The following is a 19,490-nucleotide window of genomic DNA, read 5'->3' on the forward strand; positions in this document are numbered from 1 at the left end:
ATTCATTCATTCATTCATTCATTCATTCATTCATTCATTCATTCATTTATTTATTTTATTAGGCCTTTATACCGCCCCATCCCCGAAGGGCTCTGGGCGGTGTACAGCATATAAAGGTAACAATATAAAATAGTTAAACATTTAAAAGCAGTGATAAAAAACTAAAAATTTAATTTATACAATGAGTCTCAGTAAATAGAGATATAAATGGCGTCCGACATTCCAGTTTTAAAATTCCCTCCCCCCCAAAAAATGGAGGCATGGCGAGTCTCATTAGATGGCAGATGACCTAGATGTCAAGGGCCACGGGGGGGGGGGGGCACCATCAGCGGCCGGTTCCTCCAAAGGCCCGGCGGAACAGCTCCATCTTATAGGCCCTGCAGAACTCACCAAGGTCCCGCAGGGCCCGGACAGCTGGAGGAAGAGCATTCCACCAGACCGGGGCCAGAGCCGTAAATAGAGCCATAATAGAGTGGAATAGCAAATAAATCCCTGGTCAACAAGTCACCAAAGGCATAAATTGAATACTTTAGAACATAGAAAGAGTCCTGCTGAATCAAACCTCTTATCCCATGACTCATGAGTTTACTCAAGAGTCCTGGTGAGATGCCTTCTCAAAAGCCTTTTGAAAGTCCAAATATATAATGACTACTGCATCACCATTGTCAACATACTTGTTCTCGTAATCAAATAACCCCCAAAGGTTGGTGAAACAAGATTTCCCCTTGCAGAAGCCATGCTGATTTTCCTTCAGCAGGCTTCACTCTGCTACATGCTTAATCATTTTATCTTTCATTACAGTGCCCACAGATTTGCTTGGGAAAGAGGTTAGGTGAATTGTCCTGTAATTTCTTAGTTGCTGTCTGGAACCTTTTCTAAAAATTTGTGTAACATTTGTTACTCTGCAGTGTTCTGGTAGAATGGCTGAATTTGGTGATAAGTTACATATTTGAGTTTAGTAGATCAACAAGTAAGTACTCTTAGCCATCAGGGTTTTCAAGTAGCATTCCAGAACAAAATGCCATATAGGATTATTAACAAATATGAAGTTCTGAAATAAAGACCGAGGAATTATATGCTGTGGCATCCAATATCCTAAACATATATTTCCTAAAATTGTCTCATTTGACCTAGATTTTTTTAAACAAAATATATATTTTCAGGAATGAAGACAATGGAGTACAGACAATTGATATACAGATAGATTTGTATGACAAACATCTTCACTTGTAAATTTTTTTTCTTCAGGTTGCTTATTCCTTATTTGCTTCAGAGAAACATGATACAGTCAAGATGCCTTTCTTCTACTTGATGGTTCCCGACGAAATACATCAATATAAGGGGATTGTCCAGTTGCTTCTGTATTTCCATTGGAAGTGGGTAGGGATCATTGCCCCAGATGACGATGAAGGAGAACGTTTCATAGACACGCTACTTCCAAAGCTTACCCAGAATGCCATCTGCGCTGCCTTTACAGAGAGAATAATAACCATAAATTTTAATTTGGGTGTTCCAAATTTTATAGAACACTTTCAGAATATGTCTCATTTTCTAAACAAATCCAATTCTAAAGTGCTTGTTATGTACGTAGACATTCAAACCACGACGACTATGTTTATGTTGCTAGCAATGTCAAAAACCGCAGAAATATTTAAAAGTAAAGTGTGGGTCTTGACAGCCCACTGGGATTTGGAACCAGATGGACTAAAACAATCTTTAATAAAACAAGCTTTCCACGGCGCTTTATCATTTGCAGTTCACTACCATGAGGTTCCAGGGTTCCAAAACTTCCTTTACTTCTTAAATGCTCATTGGCCAACACAGAATGGCCTTTTCAGGGTCTTTTGGAATGAGACATCCCACTGTTTACTGCCAGATTTCAAGGAAGACCAGATTAGCTGTGCTGAGGAAGATAAACTTCAGAGCCTTCCTGGGCCTCATTTTGAAACAACCTTAGCTGGCCAAAGGTACAGCATCTACAATGCTGTCTATGCCATAGCGCATTCCTTGAATGCCATGCTTACAACTGGATTCAAGCCCAAAGCAGTGATGGAAGGAGACAACTTGAAGCCTCTGCATTTTCAACATTGGAAGGTAACCCTTCCTCAGTCTCCAGAAGCTCTCTATATTTAATATTATTATGTTGATATATTTTTGATGTATCTAAAAGGTAATTAGCAGGACAGAGTCTGTTTTGAATTTCATGGAAGGTTTGTCCAGAGCAGTGTATGTGAAATCTTTTCCTTCCATTCTTCAATGCTTCAGCTTGCTATATACAGGAGTGGGAGTAGACAATCACGGGCAGGGGGAACAAGGTCTATTAAACAGAGAATGAGCAGGGAAGCATTCCAAATGTTGACAGTGTTGACAATGGAGGGGTCATCATGAAATTATGTTCCCTTGTCAGGTTAGAATGGAAAAAAATATTGCTATGAAAACTCATTTAACAAAGTTAAAAATGTGCCAGCAAAGGGAAAATAAACTCTTAAAAGCTGGCACCCAAGGAGTTCCCAATATATGCACTATGAAGAAAATGATGCAGCCCTTCACTGTTTTATGAAAGCTTTACTTCTTCCAATTTAAACACCATTTTTCTAAAGGGGCATTTCATTCCAACAACAGTGTTGGAGATCAGAATTCGTTTTGACCAGAGTGGCAAAATAAGAAGTAGATTTGATATTACAAACTGGATTCACTTCCCAAACAATTCCTTCTTAAGAGTAAAAGTAGGATTGATGCATCCCTGAAGATTCCCCACACACAGACAATTCACCATTAATGAAGACATCATCACAGCGGAGTGACACATTTAACCAGGTGGGAACTGACTACAGGATCTAAAGTACACAGCCACACTATGAAGAGTACTAGTTTGAATGGTTCTCTCACAGATACCATAAACAATGCCGACGCACCCCCTTGAGGACTGTTTTGCATGGGCGTCCCAGTAGGGGTGTAGGCGGTGTGTACTAGCGCTTCGCACAGGATGTGCCATCCCTTAAAGCTGTATCTCATCTCCTGGCTTCCCGGCACGCATTAGCGGGAGCAAGAAGACACACCCTCCCACCAGAGGCTGGAGTGGAGACTCTGGAGTCGCAGGCCAGAGAGGCGTGTCTCCCGACTTCTCTAGCGTGCGAGGAAGCAAGGTGGCCAATTACAGCATTCAGGGAATGAGGAGATAAGCACCTTCCAGCCACTGCCATTTGCATGGCAGCGGCTGGAAGAAGATACTTCGAAAAAACCTCACTCAGGAGGCGAGGAGTTCCGGAAGCAGCATCTTAACGCCACTTGGGGGGGGTAGCAAGGCCGGCGCTGCTGCAATGCGGCGGCAGCGGCGTTACAAACCGCTCCCCAGGGACAGCGTTTTTTTGCCATCCCTGAGGTGCTCTATTCCACCCATGCAGAAAGAACCAGAGTGTCTAACAAGCACAAAGCATAGTCATTTTTTTCTCTTGAAGCCATGGAATGCTGAAGTGGTCAAATTTATTTATTGAAAACATGCATAAAATTATTGGTGGGAGAAAAGGAAAGCATTGGAGGGAGAAGAAGGTGCTCTGATCCATTCTGGAGCCTATGTCAGAGGTAACCCATGAGGAATATTTCTCCTGACCTTTATCCCAGCTCAACTGTAGAATGTTATTATGCTATATGGGAATTTTCTAGGCATGTATTCATCCCAGGGGTGAGCAAATTATTTTTTTCCATGGGGCCGCATAAGGAAGCAGAAAATATTGTGGAGGGCTGGGCCAAAAGGCAGGGGCGGCGAGCCCGCTGAAACCGGCAGCCAAGGCAACCGGCTTCTGCGAGTTTCAAAGGCCCTCGCTCCCAGCACAGCAGGGGCCAGGCAGAGGTCATCCGGCAGACCGGATGTGGCCACAGGAGCATTATAATGCCCAGGTCTGATCCATCCCAACACCCTGGACACTAAAACTGTACTTTAAAAAACATGAATATCTGATCAGTATTGGTGAGCTGGTCACTATCAATATGTTCTTTGAAAGGAAAACAAGGATGTGCAATAAGGTTCAGTGTGGAAGGACATGTTGAAAGATGAAAAGCAATGCTGCTTTGCTAAGTGAGCAAATACATTATGCGATTCACTGCCAATGGTTTGAATGGCTACTAATTGGAGTCCTGGATGCTAGCATAAAGGAAATTAAACTATATTCCTGGAGGAGAGGTGTATCCAGTGGCTATCAGCCCGTGATCACGGAAGGCTACCACCACATCCATAGGCAACAAACCTCTGAATACTAGTGTCAGGAGGGTAGCTTATCAGGGGAAGTCTTGTCTCTTCCAGGCAGAAGTGGATGTCAATGAAAAAAAAGACTGGATGAGACAGACCACCTGTCCTGATGCCACTGGAGTTCTTCCTATGTTAAAAAAAAGTGCAATGAATCTTTTATAAAGCCAATCTGTGTTTTTTTTAAAAAAAAAAAATTAGAATGCAAAATTTACATTATAGCCAATATTTTTTTGTGCCTTGTTACGAATTTGTCCTCATAAATTGTAAAGATCACTAAGAACAAGCCAGCTGGATGAGACCAGAGTCCCTCTGGTGCCTTTGAGAACTCACCAGGTGCCTTTGGGAATCGCATTTACAGGATGTGAAAGCAATGGCCTTCTGCTGCTGCTGCTGCTCCAGAGCACCTGGTCTGCTAAGGCATTAGCCATCTCAGATCAAGAAGGATACGTAGCCCAGAGAGTTCTTCTTCATTCTCTAGGAAGAAATGGGGTTCAACAACACACCAGGAAAGCACTTTCTCTAAGTCTACCATCTAACGAGTGTTGCCGCAGGGCTTAACAAAGAAACTGGATTTTTCTCCAAGATTTGTGATGATCAGAAACAACTGAATAATATGGTATTTACACTACTACATTAGAGCTGACATAAAATTAGAAGAGCGGGAGAACAGAGATATCATCAAATGCTCTCATTTACTTATAGCTATTTGAATGGACTCTGAACAAAATTTTCAACCCTCCAAACTGCATCATTGAATTTTTTTTTTTGGGAGGGGGGTTCAAATAAATATGTCATGCCCTGACCTGGATAGCCCAGGCCAGTCTGATCTCATCAGATCTCAGACACTAGAGCAGGGTTGGCCTCAGTTAGTACTTGGATAGGAGACCTCTAAGGGATACCAAAGTTGTGCTTGTGGAAGCAATGGCAAATGTTCACTGTTGGGATTGGAATATATGTAAAAAAAAATTGCTGTAGTTCAAATTTAGATTAGGAAATACTGTACTCTCGTTTTACTAAGTACGCAGAATTGCCTTCCACTCTTTTTCCTGAATAGGTGCCACCTTCTTCCTTGTGCAATGAGAAATGTGTTCCAGGAATTTACCACAGGAAAAAAGTGGGAGGGCAAGCCATTTTGTTTACCATGTTCTTGCACACACATATGCCGATGGAAAGGTTTCTGAATACAAGGGGGTAAGAGACATCATGCTATTACATCAAGCACCGTCGAGATCAATGTACTTTATTTGGTACATGCACTTTTTTGTGTCATAAGGAGCAATGTTTACATATTGAGAAAGAACAATAAAGGCCCATTACACACAAGCAGTTTTTACGTATTGGTGAGAGGGAAATGTCTGCTGTGGCAAAATTTCTTGCCTTGGATGTAATTTCTTTCAACCCTGTTTTCACTTGGCACTCTCTCCACAGCAAGCAAATCCACTTATAGTGTGGTTTTAATTTTGCTTTGCTGCTAGAATGGGACATGTATTTGCCAGAAGGCACAGCTTTTGCCTGGACTTCTTCCCTTTGCCCGCAGGTAACAAAGCTACTCTTATTCCCTCCACACTCACACACAGACTCCCTCATGCTGCTTTGCACATTTCCCCTCACCCTTCTTCCTGTTGCTGACTATTTCCTGCTTTTTTGTACTGCCATATTGTTTCTACTGTCCATCAACTCTCTGTTCCTGCATATATTTAGATCTTAGGGTTCTTCCGTCATCACCATATCAATAGATCGATAAATCGATACTAACACAAAAAAAATGTAAAACTGAGAGTCCACTGTTCATGTGGAGGGTGTGGGGAATCTACCTGATTTTTCAGATCAGAGTACACCTGCTCTTAACCACACTATACTTTGCTGGCTCCTTTAACATCTACACTATGGCTGATTCCGCATGGGCCAAAAACAGCAGTGTGAAAATAGTGTGAAAATGGTGTAAAAGGGTTTAAAACAGTGTAAAAGAGTTTGTACTGTTTTCAAATCATTTTCACACTACTTTGTTTTAGCCCGTCTTGAATCAGCCTATATAAGCCACAGGTTCAAGAATATCTTTGACTATACTTGACCCTGCGTAAAAGGCTCATGTTTTTGATCACCTCCAAGCAAAGTTGTTAGGTAAGATAATTATCCTACTGCATTCATGCGATAGCACCCGATTCTACTTTTTCAGACATGGATAGCTGTTTCCAATGCCCAGAAGATCGGTATGCCAGTAAAGAGCGAGATCGATGCCTCCCCAAAGTTGCAAGCTTCCTTTCTTATAATGAAGATTTAGGCATCACCTGTAGCTTTCCTGTCATGTTCCTTTGCTTTGATCACAGTTCGCGGTTCTTGGAATTTTCATTAAGCGCAAAATACCCCCCTTGTCGAAGCCAACAATCAGGATCTCGCTTACATTCTTCTCCACATTTCCCCTAATTCTTTGCTTCCTTTCTCCACTGTTATACGTTGGTCACCCTGGAATGGAAGTGAGCTGTCCTCTCCAACAAATGACTTTTTTATCATTTTCTCAGTGGCTGTATCTTCTGTATTGGCCAAAGACTATCAGTAATGAAGTTTCTGAAAACCATGGCTACTAAGCCTGGATCTAGAATGAGAATCTGGATAGGCAAAAGACTCACAAACATGGTTGTTCTTTCTGGCTCCTTTATACAAGTGGTTATTTGTACTGTTTGGCTATGTACTGCACCTCCATTCCCAGATGTTGACATGAAGTCTCTGACTGGAGAAATGTTGGTAGATTGTAATAAAGGGTCAGTAGTCATGTTTTATTTGATTCTGGGATACATGGCATTAATGGCAATGATCAGCTTCATTGTGGCTTATTTTGCTAGAAAGTTGCCTGATACTTTTAATGAGGAAGCCAAGTTCATCACTTTCAGCATGTTGGTCTTTTGCAGTGGAGCGTTATCATTTATTCAAACTTACCTGAGCACCAAGGGAAAATATATGAGGTGGTTGTGGAGATCTTTTCAATCTTGGCCTCCAGTGCTGGCTTACTTGGATGTATTTTTGCCCCTAAATGTTATATCATTGTCCTAAAACCTCAACTGAATAACCAAGGACGAATAATGTGGAGAAGTAAGAGTTCAAGGATAGATTAAGATATTCACATTTTTCTCCCCATTTCTCCCAAAAGTGCCTCTGTCTGAAGGGAGGATAGGAAGGATTTTTGAACAGCAAAGACCAAGAAGAAAATGTTGTATATGAAAAAGTCCATTATTACTGTGGAGGCCAAACTATAAAAGCTACTTTATTTGTAACTATATTCATGCAACTATATTTATACCCTGCTATTTGTGGTTCAAAGCAGCTTTTTTAAATGGACAATTACAACATACAATAAAGAAAACATGTTATGTAGAAGACCTACACCCTATGAAAAGTCTAACCAAATAAATGTCCTTGACCAGCCTGCTAAACAACCCACACACACTTCTTCACTCTACTCTGAGCTATAGCTGAAGTTGCTGTGGAGATTATAGGTGGTCCAGAAGGCAACAGTGAGAGAGTCCTCACCAGGACATCAATATGATTAGCATATAGCCTGTGCTTTGTCAACTGCTCTACAGCTGCCAGTTGAGTTCTGGATAAAGGTTCAAGGCATTGGTGTTGACCATTAAAAGCGTTGAGCAGTTTGAGACCCACATATCTTCAGGACCTCATCTCTCAGTGTCACCATCAGAGGGGTGCTCATTCGTCCATTGGTTCATTCGTCAAATAGTAATCTACTTGAAATACTGAGCCCAATGGATATCTGGCTAAGATTTCGACTAGGCCCAGGATTTTTTCTAGCCTGGCCTCAGAATGGTGGAACTCTTTACCACCTGACATCAAAGCCCTGCAGGATATGGTTAAGTTCCACAGGGTCTTGAAAACTGGGAATGTTCCACCAAGCCTATGGTTAGAACCACCAGGGCTGAACATCTTATCACGCCTCTCCCCTTCTCCCTCCTTTCCCCTTTTCCCTTTCTTTTTCCTTCCGCCATCTTCTTGCCCTTCCCCCTTTGTGGAGTTTAGGAATTAGGAGGGGGGGAGTTTGGAGTTTTAATGAGTGTTAAGAAGTTCCTTGTAGGAGTCCCCTCTGGTATTTATATATTACTGGGAAGCTCAAAGTTTTCATATTGCCAAGTTGATTAATGTCCAGTTAGTAGAGATTTTAAACTAAACTGTATTGTTCATTAGATGGTTTTAATTGATTATATCTACACTTCCTTATGATGCTGCAGTTCGCCCCTCTGACCATGGCTTATTAGAATTTATAAATTGGAAATAAAGCAGGGTTTTTTTAAAAAAAAAGACGGACTATTCTACTGAGCTGTAGTTATGATAAAAGAAACATATGCTGTTTTCACGAGGTAGGCATATTTCAGTGAGAGAGCAGCCACTAGGTGGCAACTTTAGAATTATAACTGACAATTTTTGTTCCTCCCTATTTGAGTATAAAAGAGAAATATATAGTAGCTGTGGAGCTCTTCTCCACCATAGCATCCAGTGCTTTTGGGTGTCCCCTTTCTCCTTAAATGCTATTCATTGTGATAAAACCTGAAGTGAACAATAGGAAACAATTAAAAATAAGGAAAAAATGCTAAAATATTTTTCAAATTAAAGAGAATGAAATAATTAACCTTTGCTTCTAGCCCATTTTGTCCATGGGAAGAAAGTCTGCAATTGAAAATGGAGAGTTGAATTTCAGTGCAGGTAACTCCTAAACAAACTTTCAGGAAGGCATTCTCACTTAATTTAAAATGAACATCAGCAGTGGGGAAGGCAATATTTAGCTGTTGGGTTTATAAACCGCCCTCCCGAGGAGGTTTATAAACCGCCATCCCTAACTGTCTGGCTGGAGTAACTGGAATTCCAGAAGTCACCATAATCATAGTAGCTTGCATCAAAGGAGAAACACAAGCAGAGCTGAGGATTCCACTCTGAGGAAAGCTGGGAATCACTGCATCCTATATGCACTCTTCGGGCATCAGAGATCTCTATAGCTATAATAACACTAAATGTGAGAATTGGAGAGGATTGATGTGAATGGCTTTCTGCATTGCACTGTTCTACACTTGGCCAGAACAGTCCAGTACAAGAAAGCTGTCCCCTCAATCCTCTCCAATATCTGCCAATAGAACAGTCTTTCCAATAGCTGGAAAGAATCCTGTGAATATAACTTGCATGACCACCAATGAAATACCCTTTTGATCTCCACCCAAAAAGGAAGGCATAAACACCAAGGCTGGGTTCAACTAGTGCTTTATTTGTTAAAGGGCTGAATTGCAACAGGTAGACTTATTGCCCTAAGAGGCTATCCTATGGGTTCATCAGTAGGGAATATGCCAGTTGAAAAAAAAGTTTTAATTCTGTATCATTTTGCTTAGGGGCAAGATTTTTTTCCATTAAATATTTTAGAAATTGTGTTTTATCATTATTGTTTCCGAAAACCATGTGTGAGACTGTGTGTCTCGCCATTATTTCCTAGAAGAGGAAATGGGATAAAATAACCGGAGTTTTGAAGGAAGCACTTGTCATAAAACTTCAAATACCCAAGTATTTCTGCTTTACTTAAAGCCTTTCACATTTTAAGTGAATTGGACAAAGGGATCTGAAATTATGTCACGCCCAAGGAGGGTTCCCCTAGCCATCTTTGTGTTTGTTATTCCCTATGTGGGGAAATGGAAGGGAAATGGTGGGCTTTCAATGGCAGCATTTCCTCCCACCAAGTAGCACCTAGATTTCTGCAATCCTAGTCATCCTCCTTTGCCTAAGAAAACCTGATGCATCAAAATTATTTGGTGAAGAGGACAAGTGTATAATCTCATGAAGAAGGTTTATCTATTTTTATTCACAGAAGAAAAGGAAAAACTTCCTATGACTTCTACACAGTGAATCAGAGCCAATCTGTAATCCAGTTGAGGTCCAAAAGTACATATTCAAACCTAGGTCCATGCAAAGAGCTGCAAAATAAATCCGAGGCTTCAAGAGCCAGATGTGCACAATGAGCAGTTGGCAGGAAATTTCTGTCCAGCATGGCATGTTCTGACAAGGACCAACTCTACTAATCTTTCCCTAGAATCAAATTGGTTGGAAGACCTGTCCCTCTTTCCTGTTTGCAGGAAATTGAAACAAACTGCATAAGAACATAAGAACATAAGAACAAATACAGCTATGGATCACACCAGAGTCCATCTAGTCCAGCTCTCTGCTACTCGCAGTGGCCCACCAGGTGCCTTTGGGGGCTCACATGTAGCATGTGCACGCAATGGCCTTCTCGCGGCTGTTGCTCCTGATCACCTGGTCTGTTAAGGCATTTGCAATCTCAGATCAAGGAGGATCAAGATTGGTAGCCATAAATCGACTTCTCCTCCATAAATCTGTCCAAGCCCCTTTTAAAGCTATCCAAGGTTAGTGGCCATCACCACCTCCTGTGGCAGCATATCCCAAACACCAATCACACGTTAGTGAAGAAGTGTTTCCTTTTATTAGTCCTAATTCTTCCCCCCAGCATTTTCAATGCCTGCCCCCTGGTTCTAGTATTGTGAGAAAGAGAGAAAAATTTCTCTCTGTCAACATTTTCTACCCCATTCATAATTTTGTAGACTTCAATCATATCTCCCCTCAGCCGCCTCCCTCTCCAAACTAAAGAGTCCCAAACGCTGCAGCCTCTCCTCATAGGGAAGGTGCTCCAGTCCCTCAATCATCCTTGTTGCCCTTCTCTGCGCTTTTTTTCTATCTCCTCAGCATCCTTTTTTTGAGATCGCGGTGACCAGAACTGGACACAGTACTCCAAGATGCGGTGACACCACTGCTTTATATAAGGGCATGACAATCGCCTTGCAGTTTGTATCAATTCCTTTTTGTAATGATCCACAGCATAGAGTTTGCCTTTTTTTACAGCTGCAGACAACTCAGAATACCCCCCCACCCACCCCCCACCCCCGATTACATTCTGGAAACATTTCACTAAGTCAGATTTTTTTTTCTAGCCAATTTGATAATGGTAAAGGTCAGATGATTTTTTTTAAGGATCAGTAGTATCCAAGTGCACACCCTTCTTTACCAATGTATGGACAAACCCACTCTTATTCTAAGACTGGAAGGCATTTAGGGAAAAAGATGCAACCCAGTAAGGCAGCCGCAGCACTAGAGGACAAGATGGAGAATATGTGTTTTCTAGTAATGAAAAACCATAAAATGGGTTAATGCTAATGACTGGATCCAAATGGAATTCTATGCATTTCAACTTTAATTCTTATATTTTTTGAAAACACTAGATGATCTACCAAATTGCAATTCAATGTAACACACAGTTAAGGGGAAGATCTGGGTACTAGAACACATTTCCTAAGCTGGAAGGAATCAGTCCTAGATGCCCCCTCTAAATCTGTCTTTTTCACTCAGAGATGAAAGTAACCATCCTTGGCAACACTAAGGGAAATCAGTTGACCTATGAAAACTTAAGAGATATGAAAGTCTCCTGTCCATGCACCTAGATTTCGGTGCAGGGCAGGTGTGGAACTAAAGTGGTCCTCAAGTGGGATGCGGGTATCACCAACCAAATTATACAAGTAACAGGTGTCTCCCAGTTTTACAAATGTATTTTTTGAAGGGCACTAGCATCGTAAATAATAAGAGCACAATTATGGGGTATGCACCAAAGACTTTCCCATCAGAACTGTGTGTCTACTGCAAAGAAATGAACAAGAGATGTTCCAATAGATGTTGCATACCATCCACTCTACTGTACAGTAAGTTTATTTAAGATTTGGCCTCATATATTGTTCCTTTTTTTAAATTGCCTCTATGTATAATATCCTGTCTCATTGCTTCTCTTCAGGCAGTTATTTCTTCATTTCTGGTTTCTTAATCTGAACAAAATCAGCACAAGTGTGAAGGTATATGTTAGCGAACAGGGTGGCCACTCACAGCAATACACATTTCCTCTCTTTGAAATTTAAGAAACAAACAGAAAAGAAGAAAGAAAGGAGGAAGCATTAGTTTCGTAATTGGCTAATATCACACTTCCTGTTGAATAGGACTTTTTAAAATGCGTGTGGAAATGATTAACAGTTTTATATTGTTTGCATATATTGACCTATTTTGTGCATCAAACCCTGCTGAGAAATGTATAGCCCTGATGAGTTCTAATTCATGAGGCAGCAGAAATATATGTCTATGTGTTTTGAGTAGTGAGCAAACAAGTCATCAGACCCAGGAGGGATTGTTGAGATAAACTGATGAGACATAACATGGTGAGCAGAAGAATGGAATTTTGGATGCAGGAATGGAAATCTTGTCATCAGGATGCTGCTGCTATTGATGCTGCTGCTGCCCGTATGATGAATTATGTGGGATGCCATCCATTAATTGCTCCATAAAGGATGACCCCTTTCCTATCCCACACAGCTTCTATCAACCAGGCAATATTTCTATTGGTGGGATCACCAATCAAGTTGCTTTCTTTAATGACCCTGTATCTTTCGCCACAGCACCCAATACATATGACACTTGATGACAGCCAATGTAAGGATACCTTTTTATTGCATTTAACATTCTCTTTTAATTCAATTTTATTTGCTTTCTCTATATAACCCACATTTCCCTACAAAGGAAACCCAAAGTGACTTGTATTTGAATCTTGTTTTCCTCTTTTCATCCTTATACAAACGGCTTTCCTGAGCTGGATAGGCTGAGGATATGTGATTTTCCCATGAACATACTCAACTTGGAAATTTGCCATTAAACCCATATGCCTTTTTGAACATTATTTCATGAGACTACTTGTCAAGAGCAGGTGTATAAAGAAAAAGAGGCATGTTAACACTGCAATCCTAGTCTGAGGTTGCCACTTCAAACTCTGTGAATCACGAAAGAACTTTGAACCTTGCCATGATAGTTCCAAGCCAATGAAGGTTGGGTTCAGGTAGCTAACTCAAAGATGACTCAGCCTTCAAACCTTCTGAAGTTGAGAAAATGAGTAACCAGCTTGCTGGAGGTAAAAACGTAGATGACTGGGAAAGGCAATAGCACACACACACACACACACACACTTTCAAAATAGTCTGTTTGGTAGATGTTGTGATGTGAAATCACTGCATGGGTCAGCAGTGATTCAATTGCCTGCATCAATAACTATCACTACCCTAATACTGAGTTAAAATTTCAATATAAGAACGCGTAGAAACATGTCAAAAAAATTGTATATACGCAGCATTACATGATTTATCTTAGTAAATACCACTAAATATGTGCCTAGCAATACACAGATTCTTTATCCCCAGTAGAGGGTAATACATTCAATGTAACTTCAAAAATTTAACATGCAACCATTTCAGTCAAACATAATCTATGGAATCGATGTGGATTCATCCACTGATTCCAATATGGAAATCATGTTTTTTAAAAGAAATCTGTCATATGTTCACTGCTTCTTTACACTCCCTGTATGTGTTGTTGCATCAACCAGAAGCTAGCTTTTGAAGCAGATAGTCGTATGGAAAATGGTAGGATCCAAAGGTGGTGGGCAATGTACCATTTGAAAGAACACCAATCTGGAAAGGGTATCCTTGCCAAAGGCAAAACAGGGTAAAACTTCTCTGTATCTTTAAAAATCTGCTTTTACTGTTCTACAGTTAAGGTTCATTCCGCACATGCAGAATAATGCACTTTCAAACTGGTTTCAGTGCTCTTTAAAACTGTCTTGAATAGCAAAATCTACTTGCAAACAGTTGTGAAAGTGGTTTTGAAAATGCATTATTTTGCGTGTGCGGAAGGGGCCTTAGAGTTCTCTTTGCTGTACAATCCAGTTTAAAAGTTGTATTTATGCAAGTCAAAGGCACTGCTAAAGAAACAGAAAAATCAATTAATAAACTGGAAGATCTGCAGGGGAAGACAATCATTTAATGTAAATTCATTTTTTTTGTTGCTATCTTAAACATACCCTTCACAGGTCTTACACAAAAAACCACCAGCACATCTTGGCCCTGGCATTTGCTGTAAAGAAGCTGCATAAAGATCCCAACTTAATTCCAAACACCACTTTGGGTTTCTACATTCTCAACAGCTCTCACCTTGCAACGATGACTTTTCAGGCAACCCTCGAAAGCTTACTTTTCTGGACCCAGCGGAAACTAGTTCCTAACTTCAGCTGTGATTACCTGCAGAAAACAATAGCTAGCTGTCATTGGAGGGCTTTTGTCTGAAACCTCTGCTAATTAGGCCACCATTTTGAACATCTACAAGACTCCTTAGGTAAGCTATAAACATGGAGCTAGCAGGAGACTTCACAATTCAGTCATATAGATTTACATTCAGATTTCATTCATAAGAATAATGACAACGTCTTTTCTTTCAGCTCACTCATGGGACATTGTCTCTTGCAAAGGGTGACAGAGAGAAGTTTCCTTCGCTATATCAGATGGTCCCCAGTGAAGCCTATCAGTACAGGGGAATTGTACACTTGCTCCATCATTTTAGATGGACTTGGATTGGGCTCCTGGCTATGGATGATGACTACGGAAACCAGTTCTTGCAGACAATAGTACCTATTCTCACTGAGAATAGCATTTGCTCAGCATTCACATTCAGATTACCAAAAGCAACTTACATGGAAGAGATGGTAGAACAGATGACCGTAAAACTGGCTGAAAGGTACCCAGATCTTATGGACAGAAAAACAAATGTATTTTATTTGTATGGACAACCTCCAGTCATGATGTGTTTGAGGCTCATTTTTTGTTTATCCTCTTTCACTTCTTTACCTCCTCTGAGTAAAGTGTGGATAATTACATCTCACTGGGATTTTGGATCATTTGCTTTCCAAGATTTTTTAGATGCGGGATCCTTCCATGGTACCCTCTCGTTTACAGTCCATTCCAATCAGCCGCCTGGATTCCAGGAATTCCTTCAGACCATAAGACCTTTCTGGGCTGAAGCAGATGGTTTTATTCAGCCCTTCTGGGAGCAGGCATTCAGCTGTTCATTGAAGCACAAACTGGAGAAAATCTGCACAGGAGAGGAGAAACTGGAGAGCCTTCCTGGGACTTTTTTTGAAATGCATATGACTGGCTACAGCTATAACATCTACAACGCTGTCTATGCTGCAGCTCATGCTCTGCACAATATCAACATACATGGATCCAAACACAGAAATCTGGCAGGAGGTGGGAGACTGGACGTTCAAAATATACAGCCATGGCAGGTACAGAAGGAATTCAAACAGGTCTTAATGTCATCCACATATAGACTAAATGTGTGAATCGTGAATAAGAGTATACAATATAAACTAAAATATTTTATTACATAAAAATCTACATCTTTATCTTTGTTTCGATTATTACTTTCTCAGGAGTAGAAAATCAACAGTACCTACAGTAAGGGAATGAAAGTTAATAGTTAAGTCTTCTGTTAGTAAAGTTAGAAGGATTATTTTATGAAGTTGGTATTTATGTGAAGTGTTGTCGAATAAATAAATAATAAAAAGAGAAAAAAATAAACCATAAATGTGGTTCCGGGGAAACAGGCTCTTTGCAAACCTCCCAGTATTATAACTGTTCTTTCTGTATTGTTTTCTTTGTTTCTATCTAGTTACACCGTTTCTTACAGAGAACCTTGTTCAACAACAGTGCCGGAGAAAGTGTGCGGTTTGATAAAAACAGAGAACTGGTGACCGTTTTTGATCTTGCCAACTGGCTTATCTTTTCAAATGGGTCCTTTGCTAGATTAAAAGTGGGAAAACTGGATCCTTTTGCCCCATCAGACAATCAGCTGACTCTGAATGATGATCAAATAGTGTGGCACAGAGGCTTTAAACAGGTGAGCTGTAGTGACCATCATCTGATTTTCAAAGGCAGATTCCGCATGGGACAAAAACAGCAGTGTGAAAATGGTGTGAAAACAGTTTAAACCCTCTTACACTGTTTTAAACCATTTTACACCGTTTCCTCACTGCTATTTTTGGCTTATGCGGAATCCGCCAAAATGCAGTTCCTTCTTCTGTGAGCAAGGAAATTTCAGCTTTTTTTTAGAAAAAGGGAAGAACAAAAAAAGTTGCCATTGTGTATTTTTCACCTGTCTTTTCCTGCTATTCCCTGGTACATTGGATTATTCATTCTCCTTTGAATTCATCTTTAAGCTTTCTACCGATACGTTCTGCATTCTTGCTCCTGAATAGCATAACAGGCTCCCTGAGCAGGTGAGGGATATTACATTTACAAAGTTTAAAGAGCTGCTTCAAGCCCATTTTCATTGTCATGGTTTTTAGTGGGATTTGTGGGATTTTAGTAGGATTTAGTGGGATTTTAGTGGGATTTGAACAGATATCTGTTGTGGCAGAATGCATGGAATTGTTTTGTTCCGTTCAGTTTTTTTAGTTATAAGCTGAAAGCTATGAGAATACTTGGGGTACAATTGTATTTTGCATATAACAGTGCAGCAATTATGACACACAATAGTAATACCTGATATTTTATATGTCTGGTGGAATATTTTATTGCAGACGTTTCAAGTATTTTAATTAAATAAAGTGTTTAATTAAATTGGCCATGCTGGCAGGGGCTGATGGGAATTGTAGTCCATGAACATCTGGAGTGCCATAGGTTCGCCACCACAGGGTTAATGTAATTGTTCGTTCCATTCTCATATTTTGTTCTTTTTAGTTTATTTATTTATACCGTCATAGACCAGATCATAAGATAGCTAACAAAATATACAACCTATCAAATGCTATGATGTCCAGACTAGTTAAGACTAAAATGGAACTATGTAAAACAATATAAAACATCAGTTCAAATTATGATAAAATCTTATCTCTCTCTCTCTCTCTCTCTCTCTCTCTGTATGTGTGTGTGTGTGTGTGTGTGTGTAGATAGTGTTTGTATAAATCTCTGTGTGTTTATAAATCTTATCTTTGGAAAAAAAACTGTTTAAAATAATTTAATTAAGCTCAAACCATTATGATAAGAATCACCTCTTGTTCCTTTTAAAAATACTCCAGACTAATTTAGCCAACTTTAACGATACCCCAACATCTCTTCCAGCAACCAATACTGAAATGAGGGTTTTTCTATCCCTCCCTGGCTATTTACATTGTATCAGATTAAGTAATTTTTTTTCTTGCTCTAGATTTTTGCAAACAAAAATAAGATGCTCCAACAATTCTATGGCTCCATCTTGGCATGAGCATAGACCTTCTTCTTTTGGTCTCTTATTATATTTGCCAATTAAGACCACCAAGAGCAAGGCATTATGTCTAATTAGCATAAAACTTCTTTGCAGATTTGATATGTCTAGTTATTTTATGTAAGGCATCAGTGTTATTTCATTCAAGGTCAAACAGAGAATTCCTAATTCTATTTACATCATGACTCCTTTCAATATCCAGTAATTTTTGTTTAATTATTGATCTGGCCTGAGTATATTCTATCATCATCAATGCCCCAGTGGATAAACTATAAGATTTCAGTTTAGATTCTACAGCCTTGTCCAAAGGTGAAATAAATGGATCCTTGCTAAAAAAGATAGATATTTAAACAGATCAAATAACCGTAGCCAATGCCAAAAGGCTACCAGCCATATCCTAGCTTCTATTGCGACCATCTCAGCCTCAAGTCTAATGAAATAGAAATACCTAAAAGAGCTTGGAAGATTTCTCTTTAAAATTTTGCATGGTCTCTTTCTGCTACTAATTTATTACATCCAATACATAATAGCATGATGTGTAACATTTGCACTAATGATTTCAGTTTGTACAATCATAAGGCAGCTTCGATGTTGCAAGCGCCCTTTCTCCAATAAAATCTCTTGATAGCATTTGCACTAATTACTGCCCTTGTGGATGCTTTTGCCAAATGCAGGTTATTTTGATCATTTTTTTCTATTTCTAAAAGCATCTCATACCACAGGTGATTTAGCAAACAATTCTATATTTTAAAAAAATTGGAAGAGGAGGATTTTTGTTACTTCTTCCATAGGCTGAAGTGGGTGAGCTTATGGAAGGTGGGAACTGAGCACAATTGTCACCAAGTTACAGCCAAATTCTAGCAAATCTACATGGTTTTTTAGGCAAGTGGTAAACAGAAGATCTTTGTGGTAGCCTACCTCTGTGTCACAACTCTGAACTTCCTAGTAGTCTCCTATCCAAGTAGTAACCCAAACCAATTTATTTATTTATTTATATATTGTTTCGTCTTATATACCGCCCGATCGCCCGATCTGATTAGCTTCCCAGGTCTGATGTGATTTGCCTAGCCAGAGGCACAAATACACATTCCTTGCTCACATTTATGCTAGTTTACCCATTATCAAAAAACGAGGATTGGATGCTAACCTCCCATTCCTTTAATGGACAGGGGCTTCCTGTTTCTGTCTGCAATGACCAATGCCAGCCTGGTTACAGCAAGACAAAGAGGGAAGGGGAGAAGTTTTGCTGCTATGATTGTATTCCATGTCCAGGAGGAATGATCTCTGAGCAGAAGGGTACGAGATATGCTGTCAAACATTCGTGTGTAATAGGAAAAATAATCAGGAAAGCTCTGTTATTCTACACTGTAGAGATAAGAAACTGCAGCTTTTATTGGCTTAGAATTAAGAACCATCAGTTCAGCCATGCAGGGGGATTAAAGGGCCTCAAAAATATCCAATATTGATTCAGCAGCCAGCCACTTCTCCTTGATTGATCATGTCTACTAGAAACAGTCTTGAGAGATCCTTTATCTGTGTTTTGACATGGCAGATATTATATGCCTTTGTAAAACTGAAACCACAAGAGAGGGGGAAGGATAGAGTGAAAAAACTTCCTCCTTCTCTTCAGTCCTCTGCTTTGGCTGTCTGATAGGCTGCAACACGTTCAAAAGTCAACCATCATGGTGTGCTGTCAAGTCACAGCTGACTTCTAGTGACCTTATAAGGAGGGGTTCGAGGCGAGGGTGAAGCGTAGGTGGTTTGCCATTGTCTTCTCTGCAAAGTCTTTCTTGGAGGTCTTCCTGCCAATACCAACAAAGCTTAGTTTCCAAGCTCAGATGATGCTGCCTTCCTTTTCAGCAAAAACTTTTATGTATACCATTATTTCAAATCATCAATATGCACAGTGTTTGTGTGTGTGGGAGAAGGGGAAAGGCAGATGGGATTGGGATTGTTTTCTGTTTCATGTTTTCTGTTTCAAGTATCCTAGATATTGGTGACAACTTGAAATGCTTAAGCAGTCCTTTTTCTCCCTTCAGATCAGGATGCCTGTGTCAAATGTCCT

At 40.0% G+C, this 19,490-nt stretch overlaps 1 protein-coding gene across 1 annotated transcript in view; it reads right to left on the reverse strand.

The window, feature by feature from the left end:
* The window catches only part of LOC125444239 (vomeronasal type-2 receptor 26-like), a 42,110-nt gene that overhangs the window by 15,561 nt on the left and 7,059 nt on the right, over positions 1-19,490 (reverse strand). The window contains exon 6 of the mRNA XM_048516672.1: positions 12,843-12,848. Within this exon, the coding sequence (XP_048372629.1) occupies positions 12,843-12,848 (6 nt within the window). The remainder of the gene's footprint in view (positions 1-12,842; positions 12,849-19,490) is intronic.

This window comes from Sphaerodactylus townsendi, linkage group LG15 (genome assembly GCF_021028975.2).
Source record: "Sphaerodactylus townsendi isolate TG3544 linkage group LG15, MPM_Stown_v2.3, whole genome shotgun sequence".
Lineage (NCBI taxonomy): Eukaryota > Metazoa > Chordata > Lepidosauria > Squamata > Sphaerodactylidae > Sphaerodactylus > Sphaerodactylus townsendi.